Genomic DNA, 18,949 nt, shown 5'->3' on the forward strand with positions numbered 1-18,949 from the left:
TTGCACGGAATGTTTCCTCGATGTTTGTAGCTGTTATCTGTTTTTAATTCATTATAATGTGTGTAATGATTTAAATTCATGCTGTCATTTTATTTGCAGCAAGTATACAGTATATGTAGAATAATGTTACCTGAAAATACCAGGGGACTGAAAATAAGTAATTTTTCCCTGTGTGATAAATTCTATATGTTGATGGATAGGGGGACATTTTGAATTGTTTTTACTGAAATATCCCAAATGTTTGACAACCAAAGTTCAGCTACCAGTGATTGGGAGCTGATAGCAATGGTTAAAGAGGTGATTTTCCAGGATTCTGGGTTCCAGGAAGGGTGGGGTTGGGGGAGGGTAATGGTGAGAGGGTAACGGTGGGAAGGCAGCACGGTTGCATAGTGGTTAGCACAGTTGCTTCGCTGCTCTAGGGTCCCAGGTTCGATTCCCGGCTTGGGTCACTGTCTGTGTTGAGTCTGCACGTTCTCCCCGTGTGTGCATGGGTTTCCTCCGGGCGCTCTGCTTTCCTCCCACAGTCCAAAGATGTGCAGGTCAGGTTGATTGGCTATGATAAATTGCCCTTCGTGTCCAAAAAGGTTAGGTTGGGTTACAGGGATAAAGAGGATGGGGTGGAGGCGTGGGGCTTAAGTGGGGTGCTCTTTTCAAGGGCCGGTGCAGACTCGAAGGGCTGAATGGCCTCCATCTGCACTGTAAATTCTATGAAATTACGGCAGCATAATGAGGTCATGCTGTTATAATGGGAATGTAAATCCTAGCAAGCTGCCTACATTTGTCATGTGTACATGTTAGCAGTTTTGGCATTCCTATTGCATACAAATGTCTAAATACACTGCAGTGTATTAACTATTGTCCTATTAATTTAATGGCACAAAGGAGAAAAAAAGTAGTAGCTGGGTCTTTTGTACAGTGTGCTTGCCTACAGTGAAAGGGACAGGCCTACATACATCTGAACATGAAGTTTGGAGTGTGAGTTACTGGGATTTAGATTGAAGGTGTTTTCTTTAATTTGTCTCTTCCCTCCAATTCCATAGCAAACAGTCCACCTGAGTTTAGCTGAAGATTGTATGAAGCTTTTCCACGGGACCGTAGAAAAACTATGCAAGGCTGAACAGGTAAATCGTATTTTTGAGCTTCAATACGCTGGATGTTACAATATTGCAAAGTAAATTATAGTTTAGCACAAGTGTTTTTCTTGTCAATTAAAAGATTAAGACATGTTTTTGGCATGAATTATCAAAATAAGCGACTGGTTCAAGGATTTATTGTTCCTTGACTTCTGCTATCAGTAAGGAAAATTTCTCTTTTCTTTAGGACCTAGCTATTGGAGCTGATGCACAAAGGCAAAAAATTAAGGATCCCATGCGAATCATTCTGCCTATTATGCTGGATAAATCAATCAACAGTTACGACAAATTAAGGATCATCTTGCTCTATATCTTCCATGTAAATGGTACAGTAAAAGACATTTGTTCAGCATCTGCTGCTCATTTTGTTTCTTTGATATGAATCCAGTGATGTGAAAAATTAATGATGGTTTTGTATCAATGGCACCAAGTAACAAGCCTTATTCAAAGGGAAAAATTTGCCTTTATTTGCCGTGAAGCAAAATACAATTATATGATTTGTCTTGCAGTAATTTAATTTATTGTTCCGGGCAGCTGGTGCTATAATAATTTTCAAATGTAAGTTTATTTAAAACTGCAATATTAATGGAATAAAACACAACAAATTTAAAGTGCTGTCTGAACGTTTCTTGGTTTTCCAATAAAATCTTCCCAAGCGCTCCCGGTTTAAGGGACATAACTTTATTTGTAATGATTCCAGTTAAGTAGGGATGGGAAAGTCGGAAAGTTTGGACTTATCAAGTGTTCTGCATTTTGAATTGAGACAAACCTAAAGTTTCTCACAGCTTTCTTGAGCTTTGTTTTCCTGTGCCATTTTTACAGGCAATTTCCACTGTAAAAACACAAGATTTCCTGTCTCTTTTTTTTTTTACTGCTGAGTTTAAAAAAAGACATACTTTGCCATAGATGGACAAAAATAATTTTATTAATCAAATTAATTGACTTGTGTAGAAATTCAACTGATCTAGTAGTATAAGGCGATTGTGCTTTGCTGTAGTCTATAGCCAGACACAAAGAAATTGTAAGACTATTATTGACCTTAGTCCTTTATGTTTTTTTAAATATGTGTAGTCTCATGTAGCTCATTTACTGAAACGATATTTGTAAACGGGTTTGAACCCGACCTGAAAGTATAACTTAATACAATAATAGTGTGATCTTGAAATTTTTGTTGAATATTGCTCTCTGACTCAAAGCAACTGATAGTGGGATGCTTGAGCCCTTTTGCGAATGCCACAAAATGGGGTGACATAGATCTTCAGTTTTCATGCTCTGTCCTTGTGATTTGAGTCTTGGATCATTGAATTTCCAAATTTCAATAGATTTTCCCCTTTTTAACATGTCTGGAATGCCAAGTAAATTGTGTACCCTATCCCTTTTACCCTATTGAGTTAAACAAAGTGATATTTTTAATGCGTTAACTGTAAGCCCGAATTAAGGTGAAGGCTATTGTTATGAATGTTGTAGATCCATTCTTACTCTTAACTTGACCCCCTCCCCGGAACTTCCAATGGCTGCTTATGAAATTAAATGAAAATCGCTTATTGTCACGAGTAGGCTTCAATGAAGTTACTGTGAAAAGCACCTAGTCGCCACATTCCGGCGCCTGTCCGGGGAGGCTGGTACGGGAATGTGCTTCTATTCATCCAGCAGGTTGGCTAGGAGCATACTAAAATCTTTATCATGGTATATCGTGCAAATTCAAGCTTACTGGAAGTTGGAGAAAATAGTGCGTGTAAGTGTGATAAAGGTCATGTGTTTGGAAAATAAAATTGATGGGATTCCAATATGAGATGATCACTGGTACTGCGTAATATATTTTAAAAATTGACACCACTGATATTATTTCAAAAATCACAAAAGAAGTCCACCGTATCCACAGTGCTTTACCTTTTTATATTTTTATTTTGCTAAGGTACTACAGAAGAGAATCTTAGCAAACTTATCCAGCATGGCAAGATTACAGATGACCGTGACATCATTGAAAATTGGAAATATCTTGATGTTCCGATTCTGTCCGTAAGTTAAACTATCAGTGCAGTTTTTAAATTGCTTCATATTTCTATATTTTGTTTTAGTTGGTCTTCAGTCTGGAACTCACGGGTCCTGTCACTACTGTAATTTAAAAAAAAACAATAGAACTGATTTCTTGTGTTTTGTTTGGCAACTTTAAATTAATAGATGCATTTTGCTGCCATTAATATTCTTCTACCTTTTTAGTATTTTCCCTTTGCACAATGTGCCAATAACTACTTTAATAGAACATAGAATATACAGTGCAGAAGGAGGCCATTCGGCCCATCAAGTCTGCACCGACCCACTTAGACCCTCACTTCCACCCTATCCCCGTAACCCAATAACCCCTCCTAACCTTTTTGGACACTAAGGGCAATTTAGAATGGCCAATCCACCTAACCTGCGTGTCTTTGGACTGTGGGAGGAAACCGGAGCACCCGGAGGAAATCCACGCAGACACGCGGAGAACGTGCAGACTCCGCACAGACAGTGACCCAGCGGGGAATCAAACCTGGGACCCTGGCGCTGTGAAGCCACAGTGCTATCCACTTGTGCTGCCCTAAAATAACTGAAATGTTTACTATGAGCATGCTTAAAAGTGGTTTACAATAAAAATTGCATTATGATGCTATTAATGTTGTACTTCTAATGCATACATATTTCCAGTCAAATGCTCAGCACCGTAAACCTTTCCGGAAAGATCGCAGTGATGACGAGAGCTATCAGCTTTCCAGGTGGACTCCATTCATTAAAGATATCATGGAGGTAATATTACCTTTTCTCAAATATTTGCTTTTTTTAATGTGCTTCTCCATTTGTATCACACGCAATTCCTCTGCCAAGAAAATAGGTAGGTATCTTATTTCTGTGGTGCCTTGTAGCTGGACATGAGGTGATCTGCAATCCTTCTGTCTTTCGGAGCAAGTATTTGGCTCTACCCCCTTTAGCATGAAGTTTTCCTTTAGAAATCAAGGAATTTCATATAATTAATGTTACAGTTAGCTTGACAATTCAAAGTTACCTACCTCCTTAAGTCCTTTCAAATTATTTGAGTTGGTGGTAAAATATGACCTTTTGCAACATTATACCTTAAAATTTAAGGCACATAATCCTGCAGTAATGTTTACTGTAGACTCAATCTGTCACTTACGTCAATTTAATCTGTGCAGTTGCAATTTGGGGAAAATACTTACAGGAAATAAAATTGATGATCCTTGATAGGTGATTATCTTTCAGCTTATGAAATGACACAGTGAATGCAGTTTCTAAAAGGGTTTTGACTTAATTCTCTGATGAATGTCATTAAGCATTGGGGTGGCACACACACTCAAATAGAGCTAATTGAAACTCTTTCTCTGAAGTGCTTCGTATGACGTTTATACATTATCATTGATTTGTATCTTTAGAACTGAAGCCAATAGTTTTGTCAACTTAACACGCTTGAGCAATATCTTTTGAGAGCAGTAATTTATGAAAGAAGTACTGCATATTTTGAGTATATACCATGTCACTTGTTGGGTATATTATTTATTTATGCATGCAATTAGATTGCATTGCTGGAGGTTTTTAGTTTTCTATTTTCTTACATTTGGATTAGGTTGGTTGGGGTTTGAGCTTCACTCCTGGCCTAGATCAGTGCCCCTGTGCAGTACTGAAGAAATATTGCCTTAAAAATAGGTGCTATCCATCAATTAAACTACAGTCTGAATGGCTGTTAATCCTGTTCCACTGTATGAGGAAGAGCAGGGAGCTGACTCTGACCTCAGCTTTTTTTCTCCCTAAATCGACATAACCAAGACTGATGAACCAGTCATTCTACTAATTTGTTGTTTGCCTATTGTTAATGTGCAAAAAGGCTGTCATGGTGACCTACATTCAGTGAACTACTGTTTGAAGCATCTTAAACACTTTAAGATGTTTAAAGAAGTATGATCAGGTACTATTAAAAAGCTAAGGAAGGAACTAAGTGTAAGCCAAGGTAGTGTCCAGGTACTTGGGGTCTTACAGCTCAGACTGATCCTCACCAGGCGACCATTTGCCAGTTGTGTTCATTGGACAGGTATTAAGAAATGGGAACTGTGATAAATGCTGCTGCTTCTCTTCTTGGACAGAAAACCATGAGCCCAACTTTAACATCAGTAATATTTCCCATTAGAGATTGACTAAGTCGGCCCAGACTGAAGACAGAAAGTGGGAGCTTTCTGGTCTGAAAGGCTCCATTCTACCTTTGTGTACTTTTACCCACTGAGTTATTAAGACAATCTAAAATATATATATTTTTAACAGAAGCAGTAAGTACACAAATGAGGGTCAGAATTTGATACCCTTTGAGGCCCTTAAGTGGTCATTCAAGGGCCTCCTCCCACCGCTGTTGGTACATGGCAAGACTGCCAAATGAGCCCTGGTTATGGGTTCCAGGAGATGTTCCCTCCTGGTCAGCACACTCCACAGTGCTCCCTGCTTCTGCTTATCTCCCCACCCACCTTATGGTGCTTCCTGACTTCCTCCCTTGCCAGAGTCTGCCACATTGGTCCTGGCAAAGCTACACGTGCCCGTCTCTTCCCCCCCCCAACTCAACCTGTTATCAAGTTCATTGATGCTCTTTGTTGTGCATTGACTGCAGTTCCATCAGTGGTCACTTCTCCCAGTGGTGCTGCTGAGACTGGAGAGCTGCCAGCCAGTGAAGTAGCCAGCAACTCTCGGTGGGACTTTCGTCCCAGATGGAGAGCCATTTAACAAACGTTAATATTAGTTTTGGGCATCCAGGCCACGCAGAGACCGGTTTGCCCCCAATTTCTTTGAGCTGAGGATGGGGTGTGGCAGAAACACCATATGCCGCCAAGGGGATGTCATTCATAACTTGAAAGTTCCCGAAGGCCTTTTTTAGGAGGGTCAACAGGAGCATTATGGGGTTTGTATGGGCGCATGGGACCCCGAGGGTGAGAAGGGTGTTTTTGGAGTGGGGCAGGGGGGGAGGGGGGGGGGGGGGGGGGGGGGGCTGGCGCTGGCGCTGCCCGACCTCTTTGGATACTATTGGGCTGCCAACGCAGCGATGGTGCGTAAGTGGGTAATGGACGGGGAAGGGCAGCATGGAAGAGGATGGAGATGGCGTCCTGTGTGGGCCCGAGCCTGGAGGCGCTGGTAACGGCGCCGTTGCCGCTCCCTCCAATGAGGCCGGTGGTGGCGGCTACTCTCAGAATTTGGGGACAATGGAGACGGCACAGGGGGGAGGTGGGGGTCTCGATGTGGTCCCCGATACGGGGGAACCACCAGTTTGTTCCAGGGAGAATCGATGGCGGGTTCCCGAGTTGGCACTGGGCAGGTGTTAGGAGGTTGAGGGACCTGTTTGTAGACGGGAAGTTTGCGAGCCTGGGTGAGTTAGAGGGGAAGTTAGGGCTCCCCCCGGGAACATTTTTAGGTACATGCAGGTAAGGGCGTTTGCCAGGCGGCAGGTGGCGGGGTTCCCTCTGTTGCCCCCGTGTGAGGTCCAGGACAGGGTGCTCTTGGGGGTGTGGTTGGAGAGGGGAGGATTTCGGACATGTACCAAGTGATGCAGGAGGTAGACGAGGCCTCGGAGGAGGAGCTGAAGGGTAAATGGGAAGAGGGGCTGGGTGAGGAGATTGAGGAGGGGATGTGGGCGGATGCTCTGGAAAGAGTGAACTCCTCCTCTTCTTGTGCGAGGCTTAGCCTCATACAGTTCAAGGTGCTACATAGGGCTCATATGACCGGGACGAGGATGAGTAGGTTCTTTGGGAGCAAAGACAGGTGTGCTAGGTGCTCGGAGAGCCCAGCAAACCACGCCCATATGTTCTGGGCATGCCCAGCGCTGGGGGAATTTTGGAAGGGGGTAGCAAGCACGGTGTCGAGGGTGGTAGGATCCAGGGTCAATCCAGGCTGAAGACTCGCAATATTTGGGGTTGCAATGGAGCCGGGAGTGCAGGAGGCGAAAGAGGCTGGTGTTCTGGCCTTTGTGTCCCTCGTAGCCCGGGGGAGGATTCTTCTTCAGTGGAAGGATGCGAGGCCCCCAAGCGTGGAGGCCTGGATCAGTGATATGGCGGGGTCAATCAAATTGGAGAGGGTGAAATTTGCCCGCAGGGGATCAGTACAGGGGTTCTTCAGGCGGTGGCAGCCTTTCCTAGATTTCCTGGCAGAACGGTAGAGAAAAGGCCAGCAGCAGCAGCAGCCCGGGGGGCGGGGGGTCGTTTCTGTGGGTTGGGTTGAAGGGACGTGTACATGTGTTCTTTGTTTATGACAGGCGTTAATCTATTTCTTTTTTTTTGTATGGGGGGGGGTTGCTCTTTTTTGTTTTCTTAGCTGTTAATATTTTTTGTTAATATTTTCTGTTAGTGATATTTTGTGAAAATCTGAATAAAAATTATTTTTTTTTAAATAAAAAAATTCATATCTTGAAAGTAGATTTAATCAGTTAACTCTGATAATGGTCAGTGTCATCAGCAATTTATTGATTATATCCAAGAAGTCCCTGCTTAATATAAGCCAGTAGAACAAACTTTCGATGTCATCCATAAATTAAGTAGGACTGTATCCATGTTAAGAATGCCTAGAGTTTCCTTCTGGATTTTGAACTGGACAGTCCAGGTTTGGTGTAGGTTTCGTACCTTTCTCAGAAGTGGGATGGACATAGTGGAAGGTCTGAAGGCCATGCAGTCAGGTAAAGCCCCGGGGCCGGACGGGTACCCAGTGGAGTTTTATAAAAGGTTCACTGGGATATTGGGGCCGGTGTTGATGATGTTCAATGAGGCAAGGGAAAGAGGGGTGCTGCCCCCCGACAATGTCACAGGCCACGATTTTGCTGATTCTGAAGCGGGACAAAAACCCAGAGCTGTGTGGTTCCTACAGGCTGATCACCCTGCTCAATGTGGACGCCAAACTGCAGGCCAATATTTTGTGCTCCAGATTGAGGATCGTGTTCCAGATGTTATTGGGGAGGACCAGACGAGGTTTGTTGAGGATAGGCAGTTGGTGACCAATGTAAGACGGCTGTTAACTGTGATCATGATGTCCCCGGAAGGTAGGGAGGTGGAGGTAGTAATCGCAATGGATAGAGAAAAGACTTTGGACCGGATAGAATGGGATTATCTGTGGGAGGTACAGGGATGGTTTGGATTTGAGCGGGGCTTTATTGGCTGGGTCAGGTTGCTGTATTAGGTTCCTGTGGCAAGCGTACGGAAGAATAGGACAACATCGGACTATTTGGGACTGCACCGGGGATGAGACAGGGATGCCCCCTCTCCCCACTGTTGTTCACGCTAGCTATGGAGCCATTGGCAATTTCTCAGAGAGCCTCAAGGGGCTGGTCTGGGGGGGGGGGGGGGGGGGGGTAGGAGAAGCACAGAGTCTCGCTCTATGCAGACGGCCTGCTTCTGTATGTATCAGACCCATTAGAGGGGATGGAAGAAATCATGAGGATTCCAGGGGAATTTGGCCGGTTTTCGGGGTACAAGCAAAATATGGGGAAAAGTGAGATGTTTGCGGTCCAGGCGATGGGACAGGAGAGGCGATTGGGGGAGCTGCCGTTTAGATTAGTAGGGGGAAGCTTTAGGTACCTCAGCATTCAAGTGGTGCGGGAATGGGACCGGCTGCATAAATTAAATCTGGCCCGACTAGTAGACCAAATTTAAGACGATTTTCGGATATGGGATACGCTCCTGTTATCATTAGCTGGGAGGATGCAGACGGTGAAGATGACGGTCCTCCCGAGATTCCTGTTCATGTTTCAATGTTTCCCCATCTTTATTCCACGGTCCTTTTTTAAACGGGTCAACAAATTGATCTCTGGCTGTGTTTGGGCGGGTAAGGAAGGTAATGCTTGAACGGAGTTGGGGAGAGGGCGGGCTGGCGCTGCCACATTTTAGTAACTATTACTGGGCGGCAAATATAGCCATAATCAGGAAGTGGGTGGTGGGGGAGGGGTCGGCATGGGAGCGTATGGAGGTGGCTTCATGCAAGGGCACCAGTTTGGGGGCTTTGGTAACTGTGCCTCTGCCGTTCCCGCCGGCACGGTACGCCACCAGCCCCGTGTGGTGGCGGCCCTGAGAGTCTGGGGGCAATGGAGGAGACATGTGGAAGCGGAGGGAGCATCGATCTGGTCCCGAATCTGTAATAATCACCAGTTTGCCCGGGAAGTATGGTTGGGGGGTTCTGGATATGGCGGAGAGCAGGGATTGAGAGGATGGGAGATATGTTTATAGAGGGGAGCTTTCCGAGTATGAGGGCACTGGAGGAGAAGTTTGGGTTGACGAGGGGAAACAATTCAGGTATCGGCAGGTGCGGGACTTCCTATGTAAACAGGTGTCAACCTTCCCGCTCCTACCGCTAAGGGGGATTCAGGACAGGGTAGTTTCTAGAGGGTGGGTAGGAGAAGGGAGCATCTCGGACATTTACAAGGCACTTATGGGGTCAGAGGAGACGCAGACTGAGGATTTGAAGCGCAAGTGGGAGGAGGAGCTGGGAGGAGAGATAGAGGATGGTCTGTGGGCGGACACGTTTAGTAGAGTCAACACGTCCACAACATGTGCCAGGCTCAGCCTGATCCAATTTAAGGTCGTTCACCGGGCTCACATGACAGTGGCCCGGATGAACAGATTCTTTGGGGTGGAAGGCAGATGAGCAAAATGTGTGGGAGGACCAGCGAACCATGTCCACATGTTCTGGACATGTCCGAAGCTTAGGGGATTTTGGCAGGGGTTTGCAGATGTCATGTCCACAGTGTTTTTTTTAAATTAATTTTTATTTAAGTTTTCACAAAATATCAACAACAAAAATATAAAGTACAAAATGCAAAAAATGTAAAGGAAACTCAGTAACAAAAATAATAAATTAACACCCACCCAAACACATAGCAAATATATACACCCAGACAAAACCTCCAATATATAGAAACAAAACTGAAATAAAACCCCCTCCCCCCGGGTTGCTGCTGCCACTGATCGTTGTCTACCGTTCTGCCAGGAAGTCTAGGAACGGTTGCCACCGCATGAAAAACCCCTGTACCGACCCCCTCAAAGCAAATTTCACCCTTTCCAATTTGATAAACCCCGCCATGTCATTGATCCAGGCCTCAACGTTTGGGGGCCTCGCATCCCTCCACTGAAGAAGAATCCTCCGCCGGGCTACCAGGGACGCAAAGGCCAGAATACCGGCCTCTGGGGCATGCCCAGAACATATGGGTGTGGTTTGCTGGGCTCCCTGAGCACCTAACACATCTGTCCTTGTCCCAAAAAAACCGGCTCATCCTTGTCCCGGTCATGTGTGCCCTGTGCAACACCTTGAACTGTATGAGGCTGAGCCTCACACACGAAGAGGAAGAGTTGACTCTCCCTAGGGCATCTGCCCAAGTCCCCTGCTCGATCACCTCCCCTAGCTCCTCCTCCCACTTACCTTTCAGCTCCTCCACCGAGGCCTCCACCTTGTCCTGCATCACCTGGTATATTGCCGAAACCTTACTCTCTCCAACCCACACCCCCGAGAGCACCATATCCGGTACAGTGCGTGGCGGCATCAGCGGAAATCCCACCACTTGCCGCCTAACAAACGCCCTTACCTGTAGGTATCTAAAGGCGTTTCTCGTACCTCTCCTTCGGCTCACCCAGTCTCGCGAACTTCCCATCCACGAATGGGTCCCCCAACCTCCTTATCCCTGCCCTGTGCCACCCCGCAAACCCTCCATCTATCCTTCCTGGGACAAACCGATGGTTTCCCCGTAACGGGTTCCGCACCGAGGCCCCCAACTCCCCCCCTGTGCCGCCTCCACTGCCCCCAGATTTTGAGGGTAGCCACCACCACCGGGCTCGTGGTATACCTCTTTGGAGGGAGCGGCAGCGGCGCCATTGCCAGTGCCTCCAGACTCGTACCCTCACAAGACGCCGTTTCCAGCCTCTTCCATGCCGTCCCCTTCCCCTCCAGCACCCACTTGCGCACCATCGCCACATTAGCGGCCCAGTAGTATCCACAGAGATTGGGCAGCGCCAGCCCCCCCATCCCTGATCCGCTCCAGGAATACTCTTCTCCCCCTCGGAGTCCCACGTGCCCATACAAACCCCGTTATGCTCCTATTGACCCGTCTAAAAAAGGCCTTCGGGATAGAAATGGGGAGGCACTGGAACAGAAACAAAAACCTCAGGAGCACCGTCATCTTCACTGACTGCACCCTACCCGACAAAGACAGCGGTAGCGCATCCCACCTCTTGAACTCCTCCTCCATCTGCTCCACCAGCCTTGTGAAATTAAGAAATTAAACGTTGAGGCCTGGATCAATGACATGGCAGGGTTTATCAAATTGGAACGGGTGAAATTTGCTTTGAGGGTGTCGGTACAGGGGTTTTTCATGCGGTGGCAACCGTTCCTAGACTTCCTGGCAGAACGGTAGACAACGATCAGTGGCAGCAGCAACCCGGGGGGAGGGGGTTTTATTTCAGTTTTGTTTCTATATATTGGAGATTTTGTCTGGGTGTATATATTTGCTATGTGTTTGGGTGGGTGTTAATTTATTATTTTTGTTACTGAGTTTCCTTTACATTTTTTGCATTTTGTACTTTATATTTTTGTTGTTGATATTTTGTGAAAACTTAAATAAAAATTATTTTTAAAAAAACAGTGGACATGACATCTGCAAACCCCTGCCAAAATCCCCTAAGCTTCGGACATGCCCAGAACATGTGGACATGGTCCGCTAGTCCTCCCACACATTTTGCACATCTGTCTTCCACCCCAAAGAATCTGTTCATCCGGGCCACTGTTATGTGAGCCCGGTGAACGACCTTAAATTGGATCAGGCTGAGCCTGGCACATGTTGTGGACGTGTTGACTCTACTAAACGTGTCCGCCCACAGACCATCCTCTATCTCTCCTCCCAGCTCCTCCTCCCACTTGCGCTTCAAATCCTCAGTCTGCGTCTCCTCTGACCCCATAAGTGCCTTGTAAATGTCCGAGATGCTCCCTTCTCCTACCCACCCTCTAGAAACTACCCTGTCCTGAATCCCCCTTAGCGGTAGGAGCGGGAAGGTTGACACCTGTTTACATAGGAAGTCCCGCACCTGCCGATACCTGAATTGTTCCCCTCGTCAACCCAAACTTCTCCTCCAGTGCCCTCATACTCGGAAAGCTCCCCTCTATAAACATATCTCCCATCCTCTCAATCCCTGCTCTCCGCCATATCCAGAACCCCCCAACCATACTTCCCGGGCAAACTGGTGATTATTACAGATTCGGGACCAGATCGATGCTCCCTCTGCTTCCACATGTCTCCTCCATTGCCCCCAGACTCTCAGGGCCGCCACCACACGGGGCTGGTGGAGTACCGTGCCGGCGGGAACCGTTTAAATAAGGACTGTGGAATAAAGATGGGGAAACATTGAAACATGAACAGGAATCTCGGGAGGACCGCCATCTTCACCGTCTGCATCCTCCCAGCTAATGATAACAGGAGCGCGTCCCATATCCGAAAATCGTCCTTAATTTGGTCTACTAGCCGGGCCAGACTTAATTTATGCAACCGGTCCCAAGATCTCGTCTTCGTGCTCCGAGACCTTCTGTCGGACCTCGCGGATCGTCACCCCCTGGGCCGCCTGGGTCTCCAGCAACTTATCAATGGAAGCCTTCATCGGCTCCAGCAGGTCCGCTTTAAGCTCCCTGAAGTAGCGCTGGAGAGCCTCCTGTTGCTCCTCCGCCCGCCGCCATCTTGCTTTTCTTCCCTCGCACTTTCTTTGGCTTCACCACCACTTTTTTAGTTGCCCCTCTCCTGGTCCAAGCCATACACTGTCGGGGGAATGCTGCAAACTGCTTCCCACACTGGGAAATATCGAAAAATTGCCGTTGGGGGCCCTGAAAAGAGCTCAAAAGTCCATTCTAAGCGGGAGCTGCCGAATGTGCGACTTAGCTCTGCATAGCCACAACCGGAAGCATGTCCACAGTCAGCGCCGGCCCTAGGGTTGCTGGCGCCCCGGGCAAGCTGAACTTCGGCGCCCTTGGGGGGGGGGGGGGGGGGGGGGGGGCGGGGCCGAGGGGGGCGGACCCGAGGGGGGGGGGGGCCGGACCGAGCGGGGGCGGGGGGAGCGGACCGGGCGGGGGGGGGGGGGCGGACCGAGGGGGGGGGCCGCCCTGGGGGAGGGCGGCCACCGCGCATGCGCTGGTTGGCACCTGCCCAACTGCGCATGCGCGGGACCCGAGTCTCTGGCGCCCCCTAGCACATGGCGCCCCGGGCGACTGCCCGAGTTGCCGGTGCCTTGAGCCGGCCCTGTCCACAGTGTTAAAAACAAGGGTGGCGCTGAGTCCAGAGGTGGTGATTTTTGGGGTGTCGGAAGACCAGGGAATTCAGGAGGAGAAAGAGGCTGATGTTCTGGCCTTTGCTTCCCTGGTAGCCCGGAGACGGATACTATTAGCTTGGAGGGACTCAAAGCCCCTGAAGTCAGAGACCTGGCTATCGGACATGGCTAGCTTTCTCTGTTTGGAGAAAATCAAGTTTGCCTTGAGAGGGTCAATGTTAGGGTTCGCCCAGAGGTGACAACTGTTAGTCAACTTCTTCGTGGAAAATTTATCGTCAGCAGAAGGGGGGGGGGGGGGGGTTAGTTTAGCTTATAGTAGGGGGTTAATAAAGGTGCGACCTGGAAGGGAGGGAGATGGCTTTTGCACTATGTTTATAGTTTCATGTACATTGCTTATTGTGGTTGTTATAATACCAAAAAAATCTCAATAAAATGTTTATTAAAAAAAAAGAAGTTGGATGGACATCATAGGTGAGGCTTTGTAATGCTCTACACGTCAAGCAGCCAAAAACAGTCTGGTCTTTCCTATCACTTCAATGATCAGATCACAAGACCTAGAGAGTTAATGCCTGAGGGGTGACAGTTTTTAGTCTATCTGGAATCGAGATATTTCAGTTACCACAAATCATTTTCATGTAGACTTGAAATTTTCCAGACGACCACTATAGTAATACTATTAATTGTAACATGGTGCTAGACAGGATTTGTAATAGTTTTGATTTTTGCTCAGCTGCAAGAATGGCACCTCGGCGGTCCAAGGGAGATAGCAACAGAAATAGATACATAAAAGTCCAAGTTTTTCTTGTAAACCGTGTTTCTGTCAATTGATATTTTTTGTACTGGCCTGGAGGGAATCCGTATCAATTCACCAAGATCAGAGGATTTGCGTTCAGTGGGATCTGGATGAACTTGTGTTAAACTATCTGGAAAAGAGGAGTTTACATAGTGATCCCATTAGGTGGTTTAAAATACTGAAGGAGAATTGAATAACCAGATGGGAAATTACTCTAACTTCTGATACAGAAAACAAAGCTGATTAAAAGCAAATCCAGATTGAAAGAAAATCAGACCAACACTAACCAAAAGATCATAGATGCAGAATACACATTGGATTTGAAAGGGATATGGAAGCTTTTCTTTAGGAAGTGAGGGTTTAAAGGGTGTGGAGAAAGGTAAAAGGTCTGGAGAAAGGTAAGGAAATGAGATAACAAAAAGGCATTTCAGGTAAAATAGACTACTCCTGGTCCTTTGCTAGTTTTCAGTTAGTAATTCAGCGTAAGATTGCACACGTGTATTTTAAATAATTAATAATCTTTATTGTCACAAGTAGGCTTACATTAACAAGGAAGTTACTGTGAAAAGCCCCTAGTCGCCACATTCCGGCGCCAGTTCAGGTACACAGAGGGAGAATTCAGAATGCCCAAATTACTTAACAGTACGTCTTTCAGGACTTGTTGTGGGAGGAAACCGGAGCACCCAGTGATCCAAGCCAGGAATCGAAACTGGGGCCCTGGTGCTGTGAGACAATAGTGCTAACCACTGTCTAACTTGACAGATAGCGAGGAAAGCCAGCAGCACTCGGCGTGATGTCGAAACCCGGGATTGAACCAGGGACCTTTAGATTTTCAGTCTAACACTCTCCCAACTGAACTATTTCGGCTGACCTAATAATAGCAGTCCTAATTGTTACTATAGCCTTTCCCATTGCTTGAAGTGCACATTTTGCTATCTGTTTGGAATGTAAGCGCATTGAAGACTATTTTATCATTCGTGCTTTTGAATTGTTGTCTTTTGTACAGGATACCATTGCAAACAAGCTTGATTCCCAGGAATGGCCTCATTGCTCAGGATGTAGCGCTGCTTGGAATGGCTCAGGAGCTGTAAGGTATGAATTGTCTTTAACAATGAACCTGTTATGAATCTTTTTCAGCAGAAAATCTGAAAAGGGCAATTGTTGATCATTTATCAAATATTCCTTTAAATGTCAGTTTTAACCTTTTAGTGACTAACTTTAGTACAAATAAAATGTCCTAAAATGTTTTGTGTATGACCTATTTAATTAGATTGTTATTGTTTCAGTTGTACCTATAGGAATTCAAAAGCTGTGCTGTTTTAAAATAGTTATGGTGATTCAGTTAGACATCTTTTTAATAAAAGAAGAATTCAAACTTTTGCCATAAGAACCTAGGATAGATTTATTTTAAAAAATTTTGATTAAAAGGTGAAAATTTGTAATTCAGCAATGTAATAAATCTAATGAAACAGTAATATGTAGGTAAAATAAAACTCTCAATATTTTTGATGGAGTGTCGCATGCAAGTGAAACTTATATGGTTTTTATTGACAGAATGTCTCCATGTGCTGTAATGGGCTGGGGTAGAAATGTTCCAAAAGTATAGTATTGAGCTCATTGGTAAAGAATTGGTTGCATGGCCTCTTCTTAGTGAAGTTGGACATCTTTTATCTACTTTGCCGTTTGGAATGCCCTGTTGTTGAATTTCCATTTTCTGTTGTACTTGTCCAAATAAAATCCAGATAGTTGAATTTTTTCCTGTTAAAAGGAGAAATGTGTATTCTGGACTTGCGTGACCTCCATAGGTCAACCGATATTTAATAATGAGTACCTTCAAGTATTTTGCATTCAGAATGCTATACTCCATAGTCATAGAATAGTACAGCAGAGAAAAATGCTATATGGCCCATCCAGTTTGCATGTGCTGCTTCAAAGAGCAATCCAATTAATTCCACTCCTCCACTCCTTTCCCATATCTATGCAATTTTTCTCCATCCAATGTTGAACCCCGTTTCTGTTTTCTTTTCTTTATATATGAACTTGCTAATTTCTTCAAACTGTTCACTTTTAGACAAAATAAATCATGTAACCATGTGTCTGATGGTAACTAAATATATTCTTCCAACTTAGTGCTCGTCAGGGGAACAAAAGCAATCTTCAAGATGACCGCAGAAGTGTTAAACTAATTGTATTCATAATAGGAGGTCTAACTTACTCGGAGATTCGCTGTGCGTATGAAGTATCTCGGACCAGTAAGTCTTGTGACGTGATTGTTGGTAAGTACTTTTAAAATCACGAACTTTGGCTCATTCTAGTATTAATAGTGAGATTTTGGCTCTTACGTTTGATCCATTGTGATTTAATTTAAACATAAAGAAAGTACCTGGTGAGTATTATGCAAGAGTAGGAAGCTAATCTGGGATTGGATAAAAAATAATCAAGTTTTAAGCCAAAGTACATCCTACCACATGCAAATTGACTTGCATATTTGTCTCTTAGGGTCAACTCATATTCTTACCCCCAGAAGACTACTAGATGATCTGAAGAAACTGAACCAATGAAAGTGCCGCGTTTGAATTAAAACTAGCCACATGTATAGATTTCAATTAATATGAAAGACAAAGATTTAACATGAGAATCTGTGGATTAATCTTGCTTTACGAAGATATTTTGATAGGTGGAACACGTATATTAATGACCAGGTGTGCCCTAACAATGTAATTCAAAACTGTAAATTAAGGCTCGGGCCGAGTCAATACTGACAAAGTATTTCTACTTTAGATCTATTGGATTGTACACAAAAGGATGCCTTACTCTAATTCCTAATGTTGGTATCACTGATAATGCATGTGTATTTTTAAAGTGATAACTATATGGGAGTATTTTCAGAGATTTGTGTTAATTATAGTTCTTGTACATTTTATAGCAATGTTTTGAAAATATTGTCTAAAGTATATATTTAGGTCTAATATGGATCTTAAATAAAATTGTTAAATTTGCAACTTCCAGGTGTAAAAGAAAACATATTCTATGTATTGTTTGTTGCAATGTAAATGCTTTTGCATATGCCTTAAAGCTTTGTCAAACAATGACTTTATTTTGGAATAGATCACATTTTTTCTAAAGCAGTTTAAAGTGTGTAACCCTGCCAAGTAAACAATTTTAGGCTCAGTTGCAATCCAAAATGCTATTTCAGCACTGCACCAGAACAATGGGAATACACATCAGCTACAAATGTTCCTGGAAACTATAAAGTTATACCCACATATATAGGCAAAATACAAAACGTATCTCATCCTTTACGCATTAATACAATTATGTTCTACCCAGAAAATGCAGTTGTTTTCTTTCTCAGCTGTGCCAATTTGACTTTATTGTACATACAAAGTAAAGGTGAAGATTGGGTGGTGTGGATTATTCATGCAAGTCTTGAAACTATTTGCATTGTCCTAGTCCAACTGCTTTTTTTTGTTTAACAATTAAATGTTAGGCAGGGGATAGAGTATCAACGTTTTGTTATGCAAATACTGAATGCCTAGCAAAGTAATAAAATGTTTTGAATTCAGTACATCTTCTGATTTGTTAATAAACTAAAACCTATAAAGAAGTGTGTTATTGTCATGGCATGAACACCCTTTTTCAATCAAATAGAATCTGTTTTGTCCACTTTCAACTATCTAATGAGATGTTTAGGAAGAGTACATTTCTGTTGACTGGGAATCTCAATGGAATAATTCAACTGAGCAAATCAGTGAGCTCACATGCAAGCCAGAATTCTCCAGTCGTTGAGATTCACTTTTTCCGCCAGCCGTGCCTGCAGATTTCCCGGCGTCGTGGGGTGGTTACAGTGGGAAATCCCGTTGACAAGCGATGGGAAGATAGAATCCCACTGGCAGTGAATGGCCCACGGCAGAGAAACACGTGTCTGGAGGACCGTAAAATCTAGCTCACAGTTCAAAAGAGTGATGTGACATGGGTTTATGATTCTAATCCTTGCGCACTTGAGTTCTTTATTTAAGGTTTGGGAAAGTTGCGAAATGGATGAATCGTTTCAAAGATGGAGAAGCTTAAAGACAGATCAATGCAGGCTCTTTAAAAGGACGCATCTGTTTTTCTCTTAGTTTGAGGGAGAAAAAGCATAACTTGTTCATTGAAAACTATTGCATGTACTGTGAGGCATGTTTTTAATGTTAGACCTGTATTTTAGCAGCATAACCTGCCAGCCAAGTTTTAATTGGTAACAGTGCATTGTAGATTGAGGTCTAGCACAAAAATCTAGCTTGACACTCCAGTGCAGTACTGTGGGTGTGCTGCGCAATTGGATGTGCTACCTTTCAAATGGGCTATTTTGAAAAAGAAATTATCTGGTTGTTATCACATTGCTGTTTGTAGAGGTTTATTATTTGCAAACTAGTCACCATTTTCCTGTATTATGAGGCATCAAAAGAATTTCATTGTCTGTAAAGAGTTTGAGATGTCTGGTGGTCATATTTTATTCATTTATGAGACATGGGCATCGCTGGCTCAGGATTTATGGCCCATCCTAATTTCCCCCGAGAAGGTGCTTTGATGAGCTGCCGCCTTGAACTATTGTAGTCCACATGGTGTAGGTAAACCCACAGTGTTGTTGGGGGTGGAGTTCCAGGAATTTGACCCAGCGACAATGAAGGAACAGCAAAATGTTTCCACGTAAGGATGTTGAGTGGCTTGATGGGGAACTTGCA

General features: G+C 44.6%; 1 protein-coding gene and 1 non-coding gene across 2 annotated transcripts in view; one reads left to right on the top strand and one right to left on the bottom strand.

Moving 5' to 3' along the window:
• The window catches only part of stxbp3 (syntaxin binding protein 3), a 61,820-nt gene extending 43,987 nt beyond the window's left edge, over window positions 1-17,833 (top strand). The window contains exons 13-19 of the mRNA XM_038794792.1: window positions 1,041-1,121; window positions 1,321-1,459; window positions 3,049-3,152; window positions 3,816-3,914; window positions 15,232-15,317; window positions 16,356-16,501; window positions 16,725-17,833. Coding sequence (XP_038650720.1) covers window positions 1,041-1,121; window positions 1,321-1,459; window positions 3,049-3,152; window positions 3,816-3,914; window positions 15,232-15,317; window positions 16,356-16,501; window positions 16,725-16,786 — 717 coding nt within the window. The 3' untranslated portion in view covers window positions 16,787-17,833. The remainder of the gene's footprint in view (window positions 1-1,040; window positions 1,122-1,320; window positions 1,460-3,048; window positions 3,153-3,815; window positions 3,915-15,231; window positions 15,318-16,355; window positions 16,502-16,724) is intronic.
• On the bottom strand, window positions 15,020-15,092 carry trnaf-gaa. Its single transcript has one exon. It is a non-coding gene; the product is annotated as a tRNA-Phe (tRNA).
• Window positions 17,834-18,949: the final 1,116 nt, after the last annotated feature.

Source organism: Scyliorhinus canicula, chromosome 4 (assembly GCF_902713615.1).
Source record: "Scyliorhinus canicula chromosome 4, sScyCan1.1, whole genome shotgun sequence".
NCBI classification, from domain to species: Eukaryota; Metazoa; Chordata; class Chondrichthyes; order Carcharhiniformes; family Scyliorhinidae; genus Scyliorhinus; species Scyliorhinus canicula.